The 17,464-nt window shown below is 41.6% G+C and overlaps 1 protein-coding gene across 15 annotated transcripts in view; it reads right to left on the bottom strand.

The window, feature by feature from the left end:
- SRCIN1 (SRC kinase signaling inhibitor 1) overlaps positions 1 to 17,464 on the bottom strand; it is a 673,416-nt gene that overhangs the window by 71,200 nt on the left and 584,752 nt on the right. For 11 of the 15 annotated variants that reach the window (XM_073572495.1, XM_073572494.1, XM_073572500.1 and 8 more), the window contains 5 exons: positions 15,463 to 15,658; positions 15,154 to 15,352; positions 10,995 to 11,157; positions 6,260 to 7,092; positions 4,163 to 4,255 (listed from right to left, as the gene is read on the bottom strand). In XM_073572495.1, the coding sequence (XP_073428596.1) occupies positions 4,163 to 4,255; positions 6,260 to 7,092; positions 10,995 to 11,157; positions 15,154 to 15,352; positions 15,463 to 15,658 (1,484 nt within the window). The remainder of the gene's footprint in view (positions 1 to 4,162; positions 4,256 to 6,259; positions 7,093 to 10,994; positions 11,158 to 15,153; positions 15,353 to 15,462; positions 15,659 to 17,464) is intronic. The other 4 variants (XM_073572493.1, XM_073572504.1, XM_073572505.1 and 1 more) reach the window with 1 other exon arrangement.

The following is a 17,464-nucleotide window of genomic DNA, read 5'->3' on the forward strand; positions in this document are numbered from 1 at the left end:
TCAACAAGGATTAAGTATCAGCCCTCAATAAAAAGACTTTTTCTAATAACAATTGTACAGCAATGGCTGATCTGTCAGTGGGAAGAAGAATGAGACAAAGGGCCTCATTATGGCCCATCTCACGAGCAGGGTCGTCTCATTTTGCTTCAATTATTGTATTGTTAACGTTGTTACTTATGACTAGTGTTGAGCATTCCGATACCGCAAGTATCGGGTATCGGCCGATACTTGCTGTATCGGAATTCCGATACCGACTTCCGATATTTTTTCAATATCGGAATTCGGCATCGGAATCGGAAGTTCAGTTGATTGACGGCCTGACGTCATCATGATGCGCGGTGTGTGCGCATCATGATGCGCCGTCATTTCGGGCCTTCCGGGGGTCTCTGCCGGCCTGCCGGGGGGCTGTGCCGGCCTGCCGGGGGGCTGTGTGGACTGCCCGGGGTCTCTGCCGGCCTGCCGGGGGGCTGTGCCGGCCTGCCGGTGGTCTGTGCACCCTGTGGGGGTCTGTACCGGCCTGCCGGGGGGCTGTGCCGGCCTGCCGGGGGGCTGTGCTGATGTCCGGGGGTCTGTGCAAGCATCGTCCGATGGGACTACAAGTCCCATCGGGCGATGCCTGCTACCATGACAGTGATTGACACATTAGCCAATGATGGGACAGTAGTAGTCCCATCATCCGGCTAATGTGTTAATTGTTAAAAAAAAAAAAAAAAAAAATGCTACATACATACTACATATATACTACATACATACTACATACATGCTACATACATACTACATGCATGCTACATACATACTACATGCTACATACATACTACATGCATGCTACATACATACTACATATATACTACATACATACTACATACATGCTACATACATACTGCATGCTACATACATACTACATACATACTACATACATACTACATGCATGCTACATACATACTACATGCATACTACATATATACTACATGCTACATACATACTGCATGCTACATACATACTACATGCTACATACATACCACATACATACTACATACATGCTACATATATACTACATGCATGCTACATACATACTACATGCATGCTACATACATACCACATATATACTACATACATACAATACATTCATACAATACATACATAGACATACAGTACATATAACATAGAGTAACATACTTACCAATACTTGTCACATTGTTCCCCGAAGCCATTGTCTTTCCGGAATAAATATTAACATAACAAACCACAAAAATACTCACCCACGATCCGAAGCAGTCCACGAGTGTGTCCCACGACGATCTTGGGTAGAGAACTGCAGCATCAGATGATGCTGCCGTTCTCTACGGGCTGCAGGAATCCAATGACGGAAGGTAGGTATCCTTCCGCACTGTATTCCTCCGCCACTTAAAAAAAAAAAAGTCCCTAGTCTCACTTTATGCCATTGCTGTGTGGGAAATTCCCACGCAGCAATGGCATAAAGTGAGACTAGGGACTTTTTTTTTTTTAAGTGGCGGAGGAATACAGTGCGGAAGGATACCTACCTTCCGTCATTGGATTCCTGCAGCCCGTAGAGAACGGCAGCATCATCTGATGCTGCAGTTCTCTACCCAAGATCGTCGTGGGACACACTCGTGGACTGCTTCGGATCGTGGGTGAGTATTTTTGTGGTTTGTTATGTTAATATTTATTCCGGAAAGACAATGGCTTCGGGGAACAATGTGACAAGTATTGGTAAGTATGTTACTCTATGTTATATGTACTGTATGTCTATGTATGTATTGTATGAATGTATTGTATGTATGTAGTATATATGTGGTATGTATGTAGCATGCATGTAGCATGCATGTAGTATATATGTAGTATGTATGTAGCATGCATGTAGTATATATGTAGTATGTATGTAGCATGTAGTATGTATGTAGCATGCATGTAGTATATATGTAGTATGTATGTAGCATGTAGTATGTATGTAGCATGCATGTAGTATATATGTAGCATGCATGTAGTATGTATGTAGCATGCATGTAGTATGTATATGGTATGTATGTAGCATGTAGTATGTATGTAGCATGCATGTAGTATATATGTGTTATGTATGTGGTATGTATGTAGCATGCATGTAGTATGTATGTAGCATGCATGTAGTATGTATGTAGTATGTATGTAGTATATATGTAGTATGTATGTAGCATGTAGTATGTATGTAGTATGTATGTAGCATGCATGTAGCATGCAGTATGTATGTAGCATGCATGTAGTATATATGTAGTATGTATGTAGCATGTAGTATGTAGCATGCATGTAGTATATATGTAGTATGTAGCATGTAGTATGTATGTAGCATGCATGTAGTATATATGTGTTATGTATGATGCATGTAGCATGCATGTAGTATGTATGTAGTATATATGTAGTATGTATGTAGCATGCAGTATGTATGTAGCATGCATGTAGTATATATGTAGTATGTATGTTGCATGTAGTATGAATGTAGCATGTATGTAGTATCTAGTATGAATGTAGCATGTATGTAGTATGCATGTTGTATGTATGTAGCATGTAATTTTTTTTTTTTTTTTTTTTTACATTTAACACATTAGCCGGATGATGGGACTACTACTGTCCCATCATTGGCTAATGTGTCAATCACTGTCATGGTAGCAGGCATCGCCCGATGGGACTTGTAGTCCCATCGGACGATGCCTGCACAGACCCCCGGAGCCTGCACAGCCCCCCGGCAGGCCGGCACAGCCCCCCGGCAGGCCGGCACAGCCCCCCGGAGCCTGCACAGCCCCCCGGCAGGCCGGCACAGCCCCCCGGAGCCTGCACAGACCACCGGCAGGCCGGCACAGACCACCGGAGCCTGCACAGACCCCCTGGCAGGCCGGCACAGCCCCCCGAAAGGCCCGTACAGACCCCAGAGAGGCTGTACAAGGGCAGGAAAGGGTTTTTCTTATTCCGATACCGGAAGTCCCATAGACTTGAATGGGACTTCCGGTATCGGAATCGGCGATACCGATACTTTTTTTAAAGATCGGCCGATACCATCCGATACGATACTTTGAAGTATCGGACGGTATCGCTCAACTCTACTTATGACTTGTGTTTTGAAACTGTTAAACTGTAAAGCGCAACGGAATATGTTGGCGCTATATAAATAAAGATTATTATTATTATTATTATTATTATTATTATTATTATTATCTTTTCAGGTTAACTTCTAGCTAATAATATGGTGGACACTCAAGAAATTAAATGCCAGATATCTGTAAAAAAAAATGTCCAACTGGGGGTCTGTATGTGGGGGAGACAGGGCAAAAGCTTAGAACAAGGATGAATGCTCATCGTCACACAATAAGAGAAAAAAGAATGGATCTACCTGTGGCAAAACATTTCTGTATCCCTGATCACAGCAGCGTGGATATGAAATTACTGGTATTGAAAGGTTACTTCAATTCTCAGAGAGAGAGACGAGTTTGGGAGTACAAATTTATGACGAACTTTGACACTCTCAGTGCTGGAATGAATGTGTCGCATGGATTTATGTCTTTTTACATCAATTAAGGAATTTCCTTTTAAAACCGTGTGGGGGCATCACAACACAGAACTAGACCCCAATCAGAGGACCATAAAACATCCAGACTCCTCATCTATGAACTGGTCCAATGTTTATATTTATGTTTCTCCCTCTCCCATAATGATAATTTTGCTTCATGTCACTTGTCTTATCTATTGCATTTTTTCTGCTGTGTTGTGCATAAATATGTGACTCTTCAGATTTTGTATTAGTCAATGCCTGATGAAGAGACCTGAGTAGTCTCGAAAGCTTGCAATGTGTTACCATCTTTTCAGTTAGCCATTAAAAGGTATCAACCACTGAGGACTCTCAATTCTGAATATTTTTGTAAAAAAAAAGACATTTCTAAAGTCTAATGCAGAACATAGCCATCAGAAACAAAGAAGAATATGGCATAGTAATTCCCACCATAATCATAACTAAACAAAGGAATCAAGGATCACAAAGATCTACCTGGTTGCCAACTGAGGCTCTAATAAAAGGTGACCTATTGTTTGGTTTACAGTATAAGTGTCTGGTACATGTATGACCATCACAGGCCACAGTGCAACTTTCATCCCATGGCAATGCCTTCCCTTTCTGTACCTGGGATTTTCGCTGTGGGAACTTTGCATGAGAGCGCTCTGGACCAGTCCCGTCAGGCTAGCAATCTGTTTCTCCATGGCTTCCATCCGTTCCCTGCAAAACACAGCACTAGGAATATTAATACTATATTTTATATCCAGTGGACGCGACTTTTAATTCAACAACAAATCTTGGATTCAAATGGTAAGTACACGCCATAGCACTAATTCTTCATTTGATGGTGGGGGGGTGTTAAGTCACTTTCCTTTTATGTATTGTGGCATTAGTTGCCATTTTTAGCGCCAAATTTATCAAAAAGGTGCACTTTTTTCATGAATTTGGCACAAAGTAAAAAATTTGCTTTCTTCCTCTCGAACTATTTTCGCGACTTTTGGCAACAAAATTTTGCCGAAGGCAGAAATACACCAGAGTAGAACTGTAGTGAAGTGGCGCCACTTTTTGCTAATTTTGAAAAACTCACAATTGATGAACCAGGTTAAAACATCTGGAATGGTTAGAGTCCACCAACAATGGTGTAAACAAATAAAACAAGCAAGTACATATAAAATAGACTTGAAAAAAGGTGCAAATAGAATAATGAATTGGGTGAAGGCAAAAAAAAAGGCGCAAAACACAGACAAATAAGAGAAACAAAGGCAATGATGATTCGGGGACCCATGTCTTTTAGACGCCGGTGTACCCGCACCACTTTTGAAGAAGACGTTTCAGTAAAACAACAGCAGTGTTCCTATAGCGTCTTCTGTGACTTATATCGCTTCATTATTGCAGCTTTATTTCATATATAAGACAGTGGCGGTTTCCAAGTGGAAGCCACCAAAAGAATGGACTGGTCACTTATTTTAGCAGCTTCATGAGTTTCGAAGTCTGAAGCAGTTAAAAGAAGTGACAAGATGGAACATATTCACAGCAAGTTGTTGCAGATGTTCCTTTTTGTTTTTATTTTTTTTAGCCTACAAAAATACGTTGTCACATACCCAAAGGTAAAAAAAAAAAAATCACAAAAACTCGTCTCTACTGTAGATGAAAATATCTATATTCCAAAATGAGATCTTTGCACGTATAACTCTCCTACAGAGACTCAAATTGTAATAATGATGAAACGTCAGCGTAGACACATTAATCAGGTTAATTAATAAATGATGCAGTTATGAATAAGATAGCAGCGCTAGAAGACTTCAGCAATGAACATCTCATTATTGGACGGCTATCTTGGCATAAGCCATCTTGATTTATTAATACCCTGAAATGTGTTAATTATCAGAATCCATCTTTTTGCGATTGCAGAGAAGCCATGCAGATATTGCTATATTATGTTTTTAAGGATTTACATTGGTGCAGCCTGAATATCTACATTTGGCCCTCTGTTATATACAGACTTAGGTGCTGACATCTTTCTCTGGTTTAGTGCCCTACATTGCCATATCACTTTGGAAAATCTTTACCAACCAATGTCTCAATGACAATATTAACCCCTAGTTTCTAGGAAGGAAGATTTTTACTGTCGGCTGGATACTCTTAATATTGGCTCCTCTTACTCCCCTTAAAGGGAACTTCTCACATTGCACATGCAGGCCAATCTATGGGCAGTACATGGTAAAGGAAGGGAGAAGCTGAGAAGAATGATATATAGGTTTGCATTATATTCGTTAAAATCCCTGGTGTTTGTATGTTTATGAGTCAAGTGGGTGGTCCTACTAGTGATTGACAGCTATATCTGCATGCAGTCATACAAGAAAGATTGTCAATCACTGAATAGGACCATCCACTGGATTAAAATACATACAAACACCACGGGATTTCAATGAATAAAATGCAAGTTTTACTAAATTTTTTCCTACAAAATGTATATTATCTGATCATCTCCTCCTGCGCTATAACATCCTGCCTGCAGATCAGATACCTTTTTTAACATGACTGGTTCCCTTTAACAATTTCTGTCAACCAGATTTTTGATAGTACTCAGGTATATCATGCTTACTAATGACACGCCTAAGATAGCTTGAGATAGGAATACTGGAGACGAAGTGCAGAAACTTGTCATTGGCCATATGGATAATGGATGACCAATACATAAAAGTAACAGGTCATTGGTCTCACCTTGTCTCAACTTCTTTGGTGGGCACTGGAGAGCTGAAACCAGACAAAGGACGTTCACCTGGCCCAGGGAATATTTCGTTGTTGCCTGAGGATGAGCTGGGATTCCTCTGTTTACCCACAGGGCTGTCCATAAAAACAGAAGAAGAAGAATCCTTGCGAAATGTCTGGCGAACAGGGGAGGAGCGGCTGGAAGGCCCTGAATAAGGACTATGGGGACCTTGACTCTGGTTGACTTCGACCATTCTTCCATCTGACACCTTTTGTGGGGAGGACGGTGGCAGACGAAAACCCATTCCAGGACCATAGGTGTCTCCATATATCTGAGAATTAGGTTTGTACATTCCATCTTCTAGATCTGTCTGTAGAGCAGCTGCAGAATAAGTGCTCAGGGATCGCACTGATCCACGCTTATATAACCCTCCTGGGTATGCGAAAGGGTCCCCAAGTCCAGCTAGGGACTGAGTGGATGTAATGCTAAGTCTTCCTTCATGGACCATTGCATACGGATCTGAATAGAGTCCTTCATTCTTCACCAGCACAACATTCTTGTTGGTCAGATCTTCATCAGGCTTCACATCCCGCCTCTCCAAGATAGCGCTAGGACTAGGAGAGACTCCTTGAGCTGGAGGAAGGCCAGACATTCTGTCCGAATGATGCACGGGACTTCCAGCATAGGAAGGTGGTCGTCCACCACTGTAAGACATGCGGGAGCGTGCTGGGGAAGAGGACTGAAGTACTGGAGGAGGAGACCCAGAGGCCATGTGAGGAGCAGGAGACATACTATTGAGGCGTCGAGTAGGGGAAGAATCCCTGGACCCATACATCATTTCACGCTGCAAAAGAAGAGTTGCAGAACATGGTCAGGACAACTAAAATATTTTAAATACAAGAATTAAATATCATGCAAATCATGAAGGATGAAAATCTACCAGTACAATATATTCTATTCTAGAGACATATGCACATTGTGACCACGAAATTGAATATGCTCATGCTGGTCAGTGAATAGATATAATACATATATACAATATATACAAGACATATGAAACAGAGCAAACATCATTCATCCAACAGCCACAGTCACCACATTTCTATTAATTTCACTATGTATGTGCACACATGCAGAGTAAGATTATAGCAATTATGTCGTGGGGATTTTCTAACATGATTTATTTGTGTCCTCAATGAACGTCTGGTGGATGGTACCACATGATCTTACCACATGGTGCCATGTGTGATATTGTGTGGGCACTATAAGGTGACACTATATTTGGGCATTGTATGATAATAACTATAATTGCACTATTATATGCTCATTATATGGCACTACTATGCGGACACTACACCAGCATTGCATCTTGCTATCATATAGCACTTTATGACAGTATACTTTAGTTAGTGCTTTATTTCATTTTCTTCATAATATTAGGAAAGGGGTCCCCAAACATCTACCCAAATGCTTCCATACACTTTGATCTAGCCCTGCACACATGCCAAGCATAGTTTGGAAGATGTAAAAAAAAAAAGCAGACACTCAGCAGAGACAGACGTACATGCACATACACACGAAGCCGCAGCACATACATTATACAACATCGCAACTTACACGCAGAAAAAAATAACTCCATGTACCTCTTTTACAATATACACACTTGCTCTCAAACACACGTATGGTGGCACAGAATTTGCAGGTACAGATTACTGCAGCACACAGTATTGTCTCGCATCCCTGTGCATGAAGACATATAGTATCATACATACATATCATATGTATATCTGTACACCCAGTTGTGTAGTGTGAGTGTGTGAAGGTGGGACAAGGGCAGCGGATCTGGGCACAAAATTCGCAAAGAGGAGAAGGAGGACGCTAGGATCAAATGAATGAAAGTGGCACACAGGCAGTAGGATTATTAACTTGAAGGCGGCACTCAGGGGGTATCATTACTTTTTAAGCCATTGTTAATGTGTCTTGGGGGGCTTTATTGTGTTAAGGGGCGCAATAATGTTTACAATTCCTCTTGTCATTTTTCCTTTCACCTTAAACTTATAATCCAGTGTTTTTTATTTCTCCCCATCGTACAGTAGGTATCACTATTGTGACGTTCAGGAACGGACAACGTCCAAGAGTGGACCTTCTGGGTCGCGGATCTGGAGCCCCTGGGCTGAGCACGCCAGGTGATGACCGACCCCTATACATGGATCGTTAGGGGCAGGACCGCAGAGGTCAGAACCGCGACAGCCGGTACCAAGAGGGGCGGCTCACAGGAGGTACGGATGAGTGAAAGGTACAGGACTGAGGATAGAATGCAGAACGGGGTAGGAAGTGCAGGTCAAGGTATAGAACGGAGACACGGAGTACAGGACTGGGTGATGGAGTACTGGACAGAGATACGGAGTACAGGACTGGGCACTGGAGTACAGGGTGAAGACACTGAGTACAGGACAGGGCACTGGAGTACAGGACGGGGATACGGAGCACAGAACTGGGCACTGGGGTACAGGACGGAGACACAGAGTACAAGACAGGGTACTGGAGTACAGGACGGAGATAAGGAGCACAGAACTGGGCACTGGAGTACATGACGGAGATACAGAGTACAGGACAGGACACTGGAGTACAGGACGGAGAAACAGAGTACAGGACAGGACACTGGAGTACAGGATGGAGAAACAGAGTACAGGACAGGACACTGGAGTACAGAACTGGGAGCGAGCACCAGACTGAAACAAGGCAGGAATAGGAGGAAGGTTACAGGAAGGCTCCTGCAACCCGGCCAGAACACCGCAGGCAAGGCACATGATAATCAGGCGTCTCCACCATCTTGGAGAAGCCTGATATAGCCTGTGCACAGCTCTCATTGGTGGCCTCACAGCTCTGGGCGGGCGCTGCAGGGTTAAGGAACCCTCAGAGCGCGCGCCCGCGCCCTAGAGCAAGTGCACATGGCCCGCCGGCGCCAGGAGGACGGGAGTGAGGAGGCGGCGGAACCAGCGCGATGGGGGGAGGACGGGTGAGTGCTGGCAGCGGCGGGCTCCGCCGCTGCTGGAACGGCGGCGGCTGCCGCCGCAGCCGTGACAACTATTGTATGTTCAGAGACTATAGTAAAATACTTACCGTCTCACCGTCTTCTGCCGTTTCCAACAGTACTCTTGTCCTCTTCACATCATGTAACTGCTTCTTTTTCTTGCTGGCTCACATCGCCGACCATTACTTCCTTTCTCAATGTAAGTCTACAAAAGCCTCATTCTGAGTCTCATATTGCTATATTAAAAAAAGTGACTTCTGGCCCACCGAAAAATGCTGAGTAACCCTGCTAATCACAACTGTGGTCACATGACATAGAAGAGGACTGGAGCCATGCTGGAAACAGCAGAAGACAGCAACTGGTAGTATTTTAATGCACATAGTGCACACACATTACTGGTAGCTAACAGATAGGGGAAAAAGTACCGGAGTGGTAAAATTATAAATGGCTGCGTGAAATAAACTCTCATATACGTATACACAGCAGCATTTATTACAGGCCAGGCTAGGAAGAGAAGAATCCTCAAAAAGGCCCGCTCTGCGATACATGTCTAGATCTATTTCCATAAATCACTCTGTACACAGCCTGCTGTTGTTATTCTCACCACACATTAATTAATTCAAATCAGAAGCACATTACCTGCCACCTATCTGTCTCCTGTACCCCTGACACTAATGAAATGCGCATTAAGCAGAAGATGGGAAATCCCTGTGAAGTGAAGAAGCTGCAGACATTTGTATGCAGGATCACACCTACAGTCTCCACCGATAGGAATAGGAACATGGGGGAAGAGAGCGACAGGATAGCTCTCCAAGATGACTCATCAGCACAGACAAACATCTCAAGAAAGTGACTGCTAATGTATGCAGAGTGAGACTCCTATTACTTGCTGTATACACAGTGCCATATACCGGATGCAGAAATTACTTTGGAGAGCAAAAGGCAGACTTACTTAATGTAAGTACACTGCAAGTCTTGAGCTTAAACACAACTTACCCGCCATAACTGCTTTTTATTCCATGTCTGAAACAACTAGAATAAACATGAGCTAGAACATAGGTAATGATTTCTTATAATGGAGGGGTAGCGCTCGCACATATTACTCAGCATAACGAATGTTTCCGATCCAATTCAAATATGGTGGAAAATATATGGAACAAGCAGATTGCTGATATTGTTACCCATGTAATTAAAATTCCCATGCAAAACAATGCAATTTGATGATCCGTGGTGGTCACTAAAACAAAGAATCCATGACTTTCTTCTGATCACGATACCCTTTAAGCTCTAGGTTAGATTAGCCAGACTTTATTCACAAGACCAGATCAGTCGAATAGACCAAATGAGCAAAATAAATAAATAGAGAGCTGTCAGTCCATTGCTTTAGCAATTAGTAAAGGGTTTCCGCTATTGGTCCTACTCCAACCAGATCTAACTGGCATTGCCTATGGATATTCTCAAATGTTGTGGAAAACCCTCTTTTTGATGACAGTTTCATAATACATTCGGTAATACAGAAACAAGTAATAGCCATTTATAGTATAGTGCTAAACAACAAACCTCACCTAACAGTATACAGTACACGTCATCTTTAATTCCACACAGAGAAGCAATCTGGTTGTACAGACAAACAACAGTCATGCACATGCACGGCTCCCATTCCACACAAGGACACACATGCTTCTGGGCTGGGAGCAATCGCTGCCACCTACTTCCAGCCCCCAGCCCAGACCCAGCCAAAGCCGGTGACAGCAGTCTGACCAGCGGTCTTTTCCGCTTACTCTCACGTCCCCGTTGGTGATATGAGGAGCAGGAAACGAGGAATAAATGGGCTCTTTCCGGTAGATCTTTATAATACTTCTATCCTGAATGTCTCTGAGAAAAGAAAGAAAGACAGATAAGATGTTAGGTAATAAAATCAAACTGATCATCCAGAAGAAATTCCACTACTGCTGTGTGTATGTGTGTATGTGTATATATATATATATATATATATATATATATATATATAAATCAAAAAAAGGCTTGATAAAGACGGGTCACCGTTGAAACGTTGCCACTTGAGGATCAGTAAAGTATCCACTTTTTTTTCACATTTAGTTTGAGTGCTGCCTATTTTTTTACTTTTATATATATATATATATATATATATACACACATATACACAGTGTATAATATATATATATATACACACATATGTATGTATGTATGTATATATATATATATATATATATATATGTAGCTATAGTCTGTGAATTCATGAATTTCTTGGTCACTGACTACATGGCACATTTATTTTGCTGTTCTTCAGTCTTTGCAGTAGAATCTGTACCTGATAAAGTCCTCAGTCCACATTCTGTTTATTTCAATTAGGATCCAATCTAAATGTCTGAGGCTCAATAACATTTATCTCTATACTGAATCTGTCAAAAACTTAACTTCTTGCATTTCTGCAATCTATTTCCCTATCTAAACTTGACATTTTAATTTCTTTATTTGGAACTATGCAAACTCTTAGGCAGCATGCCTGCTGTCTTGGGGTTAAGTTTGATTCAGATTTGTCCATTATAATCTATTTTTAATCTGTTGTACATCCATTCCATCTGCACTTCAGAAAAACATCTGAAAAATCTGTTCTTGACTTCCTGTGAAAACAGCCTGGACTCTTGTTGCATTCTAGTAGACATCACTTTACCGGTCTTCCATTCTCTAAACGTATTCCTCTCCTCTCCATACTGACTGCAGAAGCTAGGTTCAGATTTCTGTCCAGCCTCTACACCGATGCCTCCACTCTGTGCCAGTCACTACAATGGTTGCTCAATTACTACCAATGATCTAGAACTAACGTCCTCTGTAATCTAAACTTCCCTCTACCATTTACAAGACTTTTCTTAGGCTGCACCAGTTCTCTTGAAAGTGGTATCTCAGACTACCAGACTAATTCCCAATATCCACCGTTTTAAATGTGACCCCAAACAAGTTTATGAGCAGGACTCCAACATTCCTTAATCTTACTCACACTCTCAACCCCTTCAAACATTTCTCCTCAAAACTTGATAATTTAAATAGTATAAGCCTACACTCTACGCAACCTAATACAATTGCTCTGCAAAATTTATGTGTACTTCCCTATTTTTTTAAATAAAAAATGTCTGGACACTTGTATAAAATCAACACTTTTACCTCTTATCACTACTTCCTTATGGATGGCCAGCTTTCAATCAGTGCTCTCATTCCTCTTGTTTGAATCTTTTAATAATTTATTACTATGTAATGTCTGATACAGTTTGAACACCCTCTGATTGCATAGGGATGCGGAATATGTTGGTGCTCCATAATAAAAATTATTATGGTATATGGAATCTATTTAAGTTTTTTTGCTTTGATAACCCTTTAGCTCGTTTCCCAGACCATAAAATGAGGGTTTCCATCTGTTTAAATCCCCACTGTAAACTGTGGTGGAACCAGGCAGCAAGAATTCAATGTCACCACAGAGAAAATTAAATATGACACTGTTCTCACAGAAATAAAAGGCCTGCAATATTTAAAGCAAATCCACAAGGAGCTGCAGATTTGGTGATGTATCTATGTACCTTTCAAGGGGTTGTCCCAAAAACAGCACTTGCCACCTATGCACAGGAGCAATAATCACACGTCCTCACTAGTGCTTCATTCACACAGAAAACTTTGGGTACCCTGTTATGTTCTCAGGATCATAAGGCTTGGAGCATCCGAAGCCCCAGCAATCAGACTAATATCATCCATCCTATGGATAGATGATATATGTTGTTTATGTGATAACCTCTTTGAAAGGGAACCTGACAGTCCGGTGTCAAAAAAATCCAGAAATGTTTCCTCATTACAGAGAGCTATTTTTTTTACTCTGGAACATTGCAGCATTACCAAGAAAACACAGCTTGAAAAATGAGGCCAGACATGGGAAAAAGAGTCCTGTTGGTGGCTCCTTCCAGCTTATCCCAACCTGGCTCAATTGACAGGTTTCTCTCTCTATGAAAATAGACCACCTCTGCACTGACAGTGGTAGGCATCAATGTCCCGTCCTTGAATAGAGGCAAGTGTATTTATTGGGAACCGCATCTACTATACATTTATTGCATAGACAGTAGATATGTCACAAATGTAGGAGATGAGAATACCCCTTTAATCTAATCTATATTAAATACCTCTGTAATCTATATTTTATATTAAATGCAGCAGTGATTTAGAGTAAAACTTAAATTAAAGCTGCACTCTAGACGCTATAGTATGCAAACATTGAATGTAGGAAATTCGAACAGCATTACTGTTGAAGCATATCTATTTATATAATTGTCTTGTAATGTTTTCATTTCCTGTTCTGTCCAGATGTCACTGTATCCCAGAATTCCAAGCGGAGGAAGTTCACCGACCGCCATATTGGGTCACCCAAGTGATGGGTGTCTCAATATGGAAACTGCTGCTGGTACCAACCTATTGCGCGCTACCACCAGCGGAACACCGTCACACCACACACACACACTCTATACGCTGTACGCACCCCCACACACACTCTATACACCGTACGCACCACACACATACATACTCTCACACGCACACTCACTCACAGACTCACATTCACACTCTCACAGTCACACTCATACACAAACTCACACTCTCACAGTCACACTCTCACACTGACAGTCACACTCACATTCACACTCTCACATTCACACTTTCACACTCACAATCACATTCACACACACTCATACACTCACAGTCACACACTCACACATACTCAGACTCACACTCATACACTCACTCTCACACACACTCAGACTCACACTCTCACAATCTCACTCAGACTCACACTCATACAATCACGCTCTCACATTCACACTCTCACATTCACACTCTCACATTCACAATCATGCAGCCTCTTGCGCCGTACCATCAGCGGAACACATCTCACTGCGCTTGCGCGAATTCCGTATGTACGGAGCATACCACATATCCTGGGCAGGGGAGGAAGCAAAAGACAATACTGACATTACAGCAGGGGATCACAGAGGATTCATTTTGTGAGGTAAAATATTTCACTGACTGTTTTTAAAGAATATTTTACCTCACTAAATGTATCCTCTACGATCTGCTGCTGTAATGTCAGTACTATCTTTTGCTTCCTCCCCTGCACAGGAGCTGTGGTATGTTCTGTACACGGTCAGACACAGGGGTGAGAGAGACAGAGCACAGGGGGGAGACAACTCAAACGGGACAGCATATGAGGGGAGAACACAGTCCAGGAAGGAGCGAGACAGCAGACAAAGGGGATAGCACATTGGGTAGACAGGTCAAGAAGAGAGCACAGACAGGAGAAGTCAGCACATGGGGAAAGAGAGAGTGGATAGATGGGTGAGCACATAGGGGGAGTGATTCTCAATGCTACAAAGCCTGCCCCAGTCATAACATTACCACCCTTCCGATGCAATAGCATCGGGCCTCCATCTAGTATATTCAATATTTGCATACTACAGCGTTTTCGAGTGCTGCTTTAATTTGTTAGTTGCATATAGAGTGGCTCTCTTAGCTGGCACCTGTTCACATTTGTCTTTCTGTTTGGAAGTGACAGTCAGGCTTTTGAAATTTAGCATAAAACTTAGCTTTATGTAATAAGGGTGCCTGTCTGGACTTCATGTTTCACGTTGTCCATGGCTCAGACATCATTAAATGGCTAAAAGCTTTTCTTTAAGATATATTCTGCTCTTATGGAAGATACAAACATGTATTCACCCACTTCTAATTTCCACTGGACATCGCACTGTGGCATCATTCAATTCTTAGACAGCCTCTTACCAAATGATCACTTCTTTGTTTATAGCCACACCTGATCCATACCTGACATCTTCTAATTCATAGAAGACGTTCCGGGACTCGTCTTTGATTAGTATAGCCGTGTTATGTGATTTCAGCATTCCCATGGTGAGCTTCTGCTGGAACATGTGCACTATCAGAGCATGTAATGTGTCCATGCTGGTGATCTCATGAGTAATGTGCACCCGTCTTGTCTCATCACCATACTGCAGGAACAAGACACCTGGAAGCAGAGTGATATTCACTGCATTAAATCTACAATGAGGTAGACTTGCACACAACCTCCACCCAAGGTTAGTAACATTATAAGGAGCACAGGTATAATTTACGGACCTGGTGAGCGTAGTTTGGTTTGGCTGGTGGATCGAGATAGCGGTAAGCTTTGCCTAAAACGGTTCATCCTGTTAAAACCAAGTGGCAACTCTGCTTCAGACATGGTCTCCAGGGATTCAGCCGAAGCAAAGGATAATTTGGCTGCTTGATCTGCAAGGCCGGGCTGGGAGCTTTGGGAGTGACGTGAGCTCCTAGTCTGAAAACCAAAGAGATATGGAAATTGCTGAGGAACCAATGACAATTTCCACATTTTCTTCATACACAAGTAATAGTTACTATGCACTTAACCTTAAATAACCAGAAACTGTGAAGTTTGGTTTTGGGTTTGTACCCTCAAAATCCCAAAGCTGTGGTATTTTTAAGCAGAAAGCGCATGGGTACAACTAATAGGTACAACAGCATGGAGCACTGTTCTATGAGATTTATGGATTTGTTGATGTGAAGAACTTTTATTGCAGGCATAATTAACACATGAATGTGTCTCATTGTGTACACGTCAGTAGAAAAATCCAATAATTCGCCATTTTTTTTATTATTCTTACTAAACAATGTCTTTACTGTTTATTTCTCTTCACCTGAGTCCTGGGTGATACATACAAGAGGTACAACTACAAGAACAGGAGGTAATCGGGCTATAAGAGGCAGAGGTCAATCCGATGGCTGTAGCAATATAACATACACAATCTGCTGTTAGGGTTGCAATTTATTAATAGTTACATCTTCCTCTTCCCTTGTAAATCATGACATTACTCCAGTGTTAATGCTTTGCTACAGTTAACGTCATTAGGCCGTGTGTGTCACGGAACATACAAGCCCCAAGGTTCCCATCTTGAGATGAACTTGCTAAACCATCATCTACTAGAGAAAAATTGTAAATATTTCATTATATTTCAGAGATGAGCAATATGCTGTAGGCGACAATGAGCACTTCTGCATTTCTAAACTAGATATAAAAATTGTGGCAGGTTTTCTCATCTACCTTGAGTACAATATTGGTAAAGTAATGTATGGCACCAGGGAATAGAATGAGAGTCATAGGAAAATATCCATAAAATAGTACAGATTGTGCTGGTTACAGACATATATAGCATCTATTACTGTAAATGTTAACTAAGCCCCCATACACATTAGATAGATGCAGGCGAACAATCATTTGATTGACAGCTATCCTGACTTGCTAACACACAGTAAAGCCTGGCAACGCTCCAGTATTCTCTATGAGAGAGTCGCTGCCAGACTCCTCTGGTGGCAGATTACCTCCCGGAGAATAAAAGGCTCAGCTGTTGGAAGTTTCCCGAGCCAGATCCACCTCTACCTCAACATCATCCATTGGAAGAAATTCAGGAGGCCTCCATACACCCTATCATTCAATCCCACCAAGCTGGTTCGGCTGACTTTAGTCTGATGTTTTGGGGGTCGTTCGGCTACAAGGGGGGGAAACAGCTGATTTTAACACCAAGATAAACATACTTTACATTAACGTTATTATATAATTATTTGGCCTTAAAGCATCAAAGTGTAAGGTCATTTTTAGAGCACAACGAATGCCATAAAAACGAAACCCAAAAAACATTAGCAGAATTGCGGTTATTTTCAACATTTCGCCTAATTTGGATTTGTTTTACCATTTTTTAGCACATTTTATGGAAAAGTAGATGGTATCTACCAAAACTACAGCCGTCATATGGCTATGTCAACAGAAAAATAAAAAAGGGTAGGCCTCTTTGAAAAAGCTAAGAGAAAAGAAGGAAAAAAAAAATCATTAAAATGAAAATTGACTACGTTTTGCTTGTGTCATCATTTTAAAAACTAACATAAAAACCTACAAATTCACTCCACTCATCGGGCGGTGCAAACACCAGAAACATCACTAAACATGAGGCTACATTAATCAATACTTCTCTAACTGTGCAATGTTCAAGATGTCACTAAACCAAAACTCTGTCTGGAATTATCTTCCAGAGTAATGAAGAGATCCATTATAATAAAATCAGATCTTTAT

The sequence above is a fragment of the Dendrobates tinctorius genome, unplaced genomic scaffold (genome assembly GCF_039654945.1).
Source record: "Dendrobates tinctorius isolate UK_male_01 unplaced genomic scaffold, ASM3965494v1 ptg000032l, whole genome shotgun sequence".
In the NCBI taxonomy this organism is placed as follows: domain Eukaryota; kingdom Metazoa; phylum Chordata; class Amphibia; order Anura; family Dendrobatidae; genus Dendrobates; species Dendrobates tinctorius.